General features: G+C 36.0%; 1 protein-coding gene across 1 annotated transcript; it reads right to left on the reverse strand.

The window, feature by feature from the left end:
- Positions 1-843: 843 nt before the first annotated feature.
- LOC132549658 (medium-chain acyl-CoA ligase ACSF2, mitochondrial-like) lies at positions 844-4,060 on the reverse strand. The gene is made up of 2 exons (XM_060213612.1): positions 4,012-4,060; positions 844-2,914 (listed from the first exon to the last, which is right to left on the reverse strand). Exon 2 carries the CDS (start codon positions 2,907-2,909, stop codon positions 1,251-1,253), a length of 1,659 nt encoding a protein of 552 aa, XP_060069595.1. The 5' UTR covers positions 2,910-2,914; positions 4,012-4,060; the 3' UTR covers positions 844-1,250.
- Positions 4,061-10,103: the final 6,043 nt, after the last annotated feature.

Raw genomic sequence — 10,103 nt, forward strand, 5'->3', positions numbered from 1 at the left:
ACACCAGTACTATCTGACACGTGCCACACACACCAGTACTATCTGACACGTGTCACACATACCAGTACTATCTGACACGTGTCACACACACCAGTACTATCTGACACGTGTCACACACACCAGTACTATCTGACACGTGCCACACACACCAGCCCTATCTCATACGTGCCACACACACCAGTACTATCTGACACGTGTCACACATACCAGTACTATCTGACACGTGTCACACACACCAGTACAATCTGACACGTGCCACACACACCAGTACTATCCGATAAGTGTCACACACACCAGTACTATCTGACACGTGTCACACACACCAGTACTATCTGACACGTGCCACACACACCAGTACTATCTGACACGTGTCACACACACCAGTACTATCTGACACGTGCCACACACACCAGCCCTATCTCATACGTGCCACACAGTACTATCTGACACGTGTCACACACGCCAGTACTATCTGACACGTGTCACACACACCAGTACTATCTGACACGTGCCACACACACCAGTACTATCCGATAAGTGTCACACACACCAGTACTATCTGACACGTATCACACATACCAGTACTATCTGACACGTGTCACACACACCAGTACTATCTGACACGTGCCACACACACCAGCCCTATCTCATACGTGCCACACACACCAGTACTATCTGACACTTGTTTATGTTCTCCAGTTGGTTTATCAGTCAGAATCCCGATATCTCATGCCTACGATAACTATATACATATATATAATAACATAGTTTATAAAAAACTTAAGATAACAGATTCAAATTAAAAATAGAAAAAAAATGTATATATAAGCATACTAAGGCTAAAACAGGCGTGTAAAGATGAATGATTGTAAGCCATATTCTGTTACACTATGCTAGTCGTTTAGAGTTATCGGTGATGTTATGTTTCTCCGTTACTGTTTCTATCGTTGAATCACTCTTAAATCATTATATACTCAATACACAAATTGATGACTTTAAATCGTCTTCCTGGCTCCTTTTCCATGGTTAGAAACTGTATACATAAAATATTGCTTCAAAAGTCACAATTCTTCACATAGTCTTAAGGAAGCTGTTTTTATTCTTGGTTATATTCTTATTGTGACGACGTAAATTTAAAATATATACATATCGGATAATGTTTTTCTTGTGATTGCTATCATCAATGTTTTCTTTAGGAGTTATTCTATAGAGCATGAAACCTTCTTCATGTTGAACATTTTACATTAACCTCAAGAAAGATTTAATTGCTTTGCCGCCTGTCGTTTAAGCTCTTGTTTATCAATCTTTCCATTGAAAAGCATCGGAAACTCGTCAAACCTTAGGAAATACTTGGGCATTGACCCAACTGCGTCCGAAGATTCTTCTGAAGAAAAACTATTTTCACAGTGACGTTGAACATCTGATGAAGTCAGATCCACTCCATCTTTTGATACATAGCATACACACACTTCTTCAAACAGCCGGACATCTGGAACCGCCACCGTAGCTACATGTCGTATACCGTCGAGAGTCTTTATGACGTCATCCACCATTCCTGGCAGCACCTTCCGTCCTCCACGAGAGATATTTTCCTTGATTTTCCCATGCACGACCAGATCACCAGATGAGGTAATCGAACCAATATCTCCTGTCCTGAACCAGTTAGGTCTATCCGTGGTAAATGCCGAATTTGTCATAGTTTCGTCACCATAATAACGTTTCATCAAAGAGCAACATCTGACCTGAATTTCTCCTTCCTCGCCGATCGGTACAACTCTTCCATTTTCGCTGACAATCCTCACTTCAACACCGGTTGAGGGTTTTCCCACATTGCCGGTTTCGAAGCAATCTCCACGATGAAGAGATTTATTCGATATGGCGAGGACTTCTGTTGACCCGTATCCGACGAACAGCATTTTGCAGAATCTGTCTATAACCTGAGTGTAACAACTGTTTATAATTTGTCCGCTGGTCGTAATAACTTTTAACCGAAACCCGTCGTCTGCTATAATGTTTTGTTTGTCAATAAGGTCGAACAGATGATAAGGAAACAGCATAGCACAGTCAATATTTTCTTCTGCTAGGATTTTCCAAATTTCATTTATCGCTTTTCCCGTTGTTCCTAATTTGGAGTCTGTGAAAACTACAGTACCTCCTAACACCGTTGGCGTAGCTACTGATCCACCAATCCAGCAAAACGGGCGGTCATTGTAGTATCGCTTCATCGTTTTCGCCTTATCATTGTTAGATAAATAGCCACCAGTGAAATTAAAGTGGCTATGAACAACCATTTTGGGTTTACCAGTACTGCCGGAAGTAGTAAATATCAAGGCGTCATCTTCAGGGTATACTTCCGGCAATTCTGCGGATGAACTAGATGCAATTTGGACATCGTCAAGGAGAGTGTGCACGATATTTGATGTTGATTTCCTTAAAAAGATATATTTATACTTCTGTTGAATTCCATTGCCAGGTTTGTTTTCCAGATTTCGAACGATCGGAAGTAAAACATCATCGACGCCAGGATCGGCAAAGACAATTCGACAATCAGTTTTTTCTAAAAATTCAACAAGGTCGCTGGAATTTTTCGCGTCGCTATTGAGTTGCAAGACGACAGCTCCAGCCAGGAGGATACCAAATTCCGCCACTATTCTAGATATGGTATTTGGACCAAACAACCCAACATTATCCAGCCTCTGTACACCGGAAGCAATAAGATACCTTGCCACACATTTCGCCTTCTCAAAGAGATCAAGGAAAGTGATGGTCTCTCGAGATCCATCGGCACGGCGGTAGATGAATGCTTCTGTGTCAGAGCTGGTTCTTGCATTCCTCTTGATGATGTCATTGATACTGCAATACTGGTTAGGTGTTGTTGCATTGGAGTGCAAATAGCTCATCGTACTCATGGTCACTATAACAAAAATACCATCCGTCAATGCCTTTTTATTAGAACATGTGAAATCATGTGTAATCCAAATCAATATATTTCACTTACATTGTTAATAAAATTGATTTTAACAACTGAACTATGTAATTATATTTCCACACGTAAAAGAGACTTTCACTCGGAAATAACAGTGTTGAAAATAGATTCCATTGCACAGTATTCGAATTGGAGAAACGCTGTCAGATTTCTTTAAATATATATCAAATGAATTATTTTTAAATCCATTCTTCCTACATATTTGAATATTCTAATAAAAACGGTTCATCACACGGCCAACCGAAAAGAGATTGAAATTGAATGTTCTCGCCAGACATTCCATGTTCCATTATACATCTTTCTCGTGCCTGTTTTGCCTGTTGATAACTTTGTTTAAGATATAGCTTGGTTTTCTCCTAATGTTCAACAATTAAGGTCCTCAATATATCTAACGAGTCTTAGAACCGCTTTATCATGCGGTTTTGTTAAGTATTTGGCTCTACAGTATTTTATTCATTTTTTTGTCATAAAATACAATTAATTTCTGTGTCTCTTGTACAAGCTTTGAGATTAGGGACGGTAGATACTTCTAGTTAATATTAATTTCCTAAGATTTGTTATAACATGTATACTACGTTTAATTAATTCTAACAAGAGAACGGTTCAGGATATCTAAGCAACTGTCCCGTTCAAAATAGTTCTCTCACAGGAATAGATTTAGCCGAGTTGCTGTTTTGTTGAGCCATCTGTGTTAAGTATCGTTAAGTATATTTTTGTCGAATCTGACTTATAGTGACCGCTTTCAATATTATAACATAATAATCAGTTTTCATATATTTAATAATATGTCTTTTTATTCAGTTTTATTTCAATATCATCTTTTTTAAGGAACTTTTCCTTTTTACTTTTTGAATTTTTGATCCTGGTTTATGTATTTTGAACTCAAATTGTAACAATAAATATCAGTATTTGTTAATGAAAAAGTCAACAAATGAATTAATAAAAAACACTACATGTCTCATTAAGATTTTTCCAGTCGACAAAAACAAAAAAACACCATAGATAAACATTTAAGCTGTACCTACCTGTTGCCTTTTCCTGGTGTTCGGATGTCGTGTTGGGTGGTATATCGATTGAATGCCAGTGATGGTGTATATACAATGGGATGAGAGCACTTTTATATATAAACAAACTGTGTAAGTGCATACCAGTGACATACATGCATTATATATATATATATATGTATGAAACACTTCATATCAACAGCGATCGTGTGTGTTTAAAACTGATAATTCGTTGTTGTCTTCCTGGTAACAAGCTCTTGTATCCCGTCCCTGTGTCTTCTTGTGTGGTGTCATTAGAGTGTACATTGAGTTCACGTTTAACAATTGTTAACTGTTTTCTGTATTCCTGTTTCAGGATGTATCAGGTATTACATACAATAATTACATGATTCCCGATTAAGACAGGGTTTGCTTTTATATTGGGAGGTGTTTAAAACTGTGCTTGAACTTTGCAAATTTGATCAACACTTCCAGCTGTATTAGCAGTTAAGCTATCAGATAACATGAAAATGTTGACGGCATGCCATATGAGTTCCTATCTATATGGGATTGATGTAACTCATCATGGATTGTGAGGTAACAAGATACTTTCATGACGAGTTGCATAAATTGTAATATTCATACGAAATAAAACGAAGGTAAGATCCTATTTCTTTATGACGTCACAATGGCAATAATTCAGCCAATCACATTTCTGCAAGGTCATGTGCAATGTAAAATCTCTATGTAGTTGGAGTTAAACCGATAACTGTAAACTGGCGGTCATGATATCGAAGCTGATTAAATACTTATTATCATACTGTGATTTAACTTTGGTTAACTGCCGCACTGTACTTCATTCAAGGCGCAGACAACTGGCAGACACACTCACTACGAAGAAGTTCGAAAGATGCAGGATGATGAAAAGACATGGGAAAGTTTGACGGTCGAAATAGTTATCTTTTTGAGAAATGTTCTATTTATTTTTATGAGACTTAATTCCGTGGTGTTCTATCTTGCTCTCATTTTGGAACGTTACTTTATTTACCAAAATTGAGCCAGGATTTAATAACACGGAGGGTATCATGGACGACACAGAACACATTTGTTCTACCACAACTCTGATATTTTTCTCTTTAAACTTTTTTAAAGTTAACCTTGTAAATCGTGTGTTCATAGAGTGTCCTAGTTTTATTGGAGTTGAATTTTCTGCGCTGTTGTCAAGGAATAATTCCGAATCAGTAGTAACAGAATTTTTCACAAGATATTCTGTTGGCTTTTCGAGATTTTCTTTTTCGTTTTTACTTAAGTCATGAAACAAAGTTATTTTTTTCTATTTTTGTTTTATTTTCAATGTTCTATAGAGCAGGAGTATATTCAGTCTCAAACACAAGAAAAACCATATAAACCCCGGAAAATACCATACCGAGAAAAGGTGTTTATACAGAAATAAAGAAGACACTAAACTCTTGATATGTTGATCCATTTAAAATATTGTATCTGTAAGATAATTGATTTGCGCCACGTTATTACTTTTCCTTGATTTTGTTGGATATCTTAATCCACGAATTTATGTCTATGAACTGTAATAATTAGCATTAGTTGATCCATAGATCTATTTACCTGTATGGATCCACGAATCTATAGGTCTAGGACCTTTAATAATGAGTATAAGAGGATCTTTGGACCTATTTATATATATTAATTCACAAGTGGCCAAAATATTTTTTTATTATTAATTTTTTTTTTTTTTTTGAAAAACCTCGGAAATTTAGCCCCACCAAAATTTAGTAGTACTTCAAAGCATATATTGTTCATATTTTTATTTATAGCTGTAACGTAAAAATGTTTTCCGGCTGGTATAAAATGGGCAATTTCCCGTCACAACTTATTTCAAACCAGATGTCGATGGTGATAACTGTAGGACAATCGGATATTAAGACTTATTAGATCCTGTTTTGAATGATAACATGCTTACATTACTTGTAAACAAAGTGTTTCATAGTCTAACTTTATTTCATGGTATTAATATTAGTCATACTCAAACATTACACATTACTTTAACACGAACTAAATATGAAGGAGACGTAACTAAAAACACTAGATATTATTTCCGAATATAAATCTTTTTAAAAATTAAATAAAATGTAAATATCTAACCCATTGAGATTGTATTTCTAAAATAAAGCAATTATAACCGTGACAGTTTTCTTTTTAAACGAAGATTAATCATGCAAATAGCATAACGTTAACATTTCATTATCAGGTAATTTTCATGTGACCATCAATTATATAAATAATTCTGCTAGACGCATGAAAATAGGCGAGATTTTCTTAGTTATCGTTTATTTTTTCATGTTTGAAGTAAATCATATTTTAGTAGATAATTTCAATACATAAATATGATTCACAAGGCAGTTAATGGTCAAGAACACTGTTTATTGATTTAGGCTGATGCCATATAAACAATGCTTATGGTTGAACAGTCTGTAGACACAGCAATAAAATTTTAACACGATTAAGTTTGAATAAAGTTTTATTGTATTAACAAGTGTAACAAAAGAGAGACAATAAACCGAACGGGTCGATTAACAGGCTACATGTTATGTAGAATATATATACAATGTAATGATAACGAAGATCTTATCCAACCACGGAACAATTTCATACTGTCGCAAAGATTATATAATTATACTTAAAAAATCTCATTAAAATTTCAATATACTGGAACAGTACTAGAAATACGACATTCTAGTAAAATATTAATATACACGAAAATATTAAGAGGATATACAATATGAAAAACAAGATTCGGTATAACTGGAAAACATGACGACATTTAAATGACTTCCCAAATGAATACTGGTCAGATATATAAGACATTCATTCACACTTCTGTTCTCTGTGTTAACCATATAGGTGGTCATTGTCACGGGTCAAAAAGTACAATATCGGGATCTGTTTATAAGAGGAATCTCATACACGTGTCTCATTATTGCACGGATTAAATTATCGCGATTATTATAATGTACCGTAAAATAGCAAACATATCATCCCAGCGAAAATAGCCAATCGTACGGTATATCGATAATCTGTATCTACTTTATGCATTTTAATAATAATCCATCTTCCTTCACATCAACATTCCCTGTTTGATAATCCTAATATGCCTTTTTTATTTAATATTACCCAACTTGCTCATCAAAACACATCGATTGATTATAATGTTAATTTTGTGAGCCCAATCGTTGAAATATCGTTATAGCATTAATACAGGAATCAATAGAAATTCTTATTTACAACTAAGTGCCAAATAAAAACTGAACTGTACATGGGTAATTACAGATTTTTCAAAAGAATATACAATCACTGCATGGTTTGTATAGAGAAAGCTACGACTGCTGACTTTTACTAATCACAACAAAACGCCTGCTGACTTTTACTGATCACAACAAAACGCCTACTGACTTTTACTGATGAAACCAAAACGACTGCAGACTTTTAATGATTACACCAAAACGACTGCTGACTTTTACTGATAACACCAAAACGACTGCTGACTTTTACTGGTCACTTTTACAGATCACACCAAAACGACTGCTGACTTTTAATGATTACACCAAAACGACTGCTGACTTTTACTGACCACAACAAAACGACTGCTGATTTCTACTGATCACAGCAAAACGACTGCTGACTTTTACTGATCACAGCAAAACGACTGCTGACTTTTAATGATCACTTTTACTGATCACAGCAAAACGACTGCAGACTTTTAATGATCACAGCAAAACGACTGCAGACTTTTACTGACCACAGCAAAACGACTGCAGACTTTTACTGATCACAACAAAACGACTGCAGACTTTTACTGATCACAGCAAAACGACTGCAGACTTTTACTGACCACACCAAAACGACTGCTGACTTTTACTGATCACAGCAAAACGATTGCAGACTTTTACTGATCACTTTTACTGATCACAACAAAACGACATCAGCCCTTTACTGATCACAACAAAACGACTGCAGACTTTTACTGATCACTTTAACTGATCACAACAAAACCACTTCAGACTTTTACTGATAACATCAAAACGACTGCAGACTTTTACTGATCACTTTTACTGATCACAACAAAACGACTGCAGACTTTTACTGATAACACCAAAACGACTGCAGACTTTTACTGACCACAACAAAACGACTGCTGACTTTTACTGATCACAAGAAAACGACTGCAGACTTTTACTGATCACTTTTACTGATCACAACAAAACGACTGCTGACTTTTACTGATGACACCAAAACGACTGCAGACTTTTACTGGTCACTTTTACTGATCACAACAAAACGACTGCTGACTTTTACTGATCACAACAAAACGACTGCAGACTTTTACTGATCACAACAAAACGACTGCTGACTTTTACTGATCACAACAAAACGACTGCTGACTTTTACTGATCACAACAAAACGACTGCTTACTTTTACTGATCACAACAAAACGACTGCAGACTTTTACTGATCACTTTTACTGATCAAAACAAAACGACTGTAGACTTTTACTGATCACTTTTACTGATCACAACAAAACGACTGCTGACTTTTACTGATCACAACAAAACGACTGCAGACTTTTACCGATCACTTTTACTGATCACAACAAAACGACTGCTGACTTTTACTGATGACACCAAAACGACTGTAGACTTTTACTGATCACTTTTACTGATCACAACAAAACGACTGCTGACTTTTACTGATGACACCAAACGACTGTAGACTTTTACTGATCACTTTTACTGATCACAACAAAACGACTGCTGACTTTTACTGATCACACCAAAACGTCTGAAGACTTTTAATGGTCACTTTTACTGATCACAACAAAACGACTGCAGACTTTTACTGATCACAACAAAACGACTGCAGACTTTTACTGATCACTTTTATTGATCACAACAAAACGTCTGAAGACTTTTAATGGTCACTTTTACTGATCACAACAAAACGACTGCTGACTTTTACTGATCACAAAAAAACGTCTGAAGATTTTTTTATCATTTTTTGAACACAACAAAACGACTGCAGACTTTTACTGATCACAACAAAACGACTGCAGACTTTTACTGATCACAAGAAAACGACTGCAGACTTTTACTGACCACAGCAAAACGACTGCTGACTTTTACTGATCACAACAAAACGACTGCAGACTTTTACAGATCACAAGAAAACGACTGCAGACTTTTACTGACCACAGCAAAACGACTGCTGACTTTTACTGATCACAACAAAACGACTGCAGACTTTTACTGATCATAGCAAAACGACTGCAGACTTTTACTGATCACAACAAAACGACTGCTGACTTTTACTGATCACAGCAAAACGACTGCTGACTTTTACTGATCACAAGAAAACGATTGCAGACTTTTACTGATCACTTTTACTGATCACAACAAAACCACTTCAGACTTTTATTGATCACAATAAAACGACTGCAGACTTTTACTGATCACAAGAAAACGACTGCAGACTTTTACTGACCACAGCAAAACGACTGCTGACTTTTACTGATGACACCAAAACGACTGTAGACTTTTACTGATCACTTTTACTGATCACAACAAAACGACTGCTGACTTTTACTGATGACACCAAACGACTGTAGACTTTTACTGATCACTTTTACTGATCACAACAAAACGACTGCTGACTTTTACTGATCACACCAAAACGTCTGAAGACTTTTAATGATCACTTTTACTGATCACAACAAAACGACTGCAGACTTTTACTGATCACATCAAAACGACTGCAGACTTTTACTGATCACAACAAAACGACTGCAGACTTTTACTGATCACAACAAAACGACTGCTGACTTTTACTGATCACAACAAAACGACTGCAGACTTTTAATGATCACTTTTACTGATCACATCAAAACGACTGCAGACTTTTACTGATCACAACAAAACGACTGCAGACTTTTACTGATCACAACAAAACGACTGCAGACTTTTACTGATCACTTTTACTGATCACAACAAAACGACTGCTGACTTTTACTGATCACAACAAAACGACTGCAGACTTTTACTGATCACAAGAAAACGACTGCAGA

This window comes from Ylistrum balloti, unplaced genomic scaffold (genome assembly GCF_031769215.1).
Source record: "Ylistrum balloti isolate Yb309-2 unplaced genomic scaffold, AGI_CSIRO_Ybal_v1 Utg370074, whole genome shotgun sequence".
NCBI classification, from domain to species: Eukaryota; Metazoa; Mollusca; class Bivalvia; order Pectinida; family Pectinidae; genus Ylistrum; species Ylistrum balloti.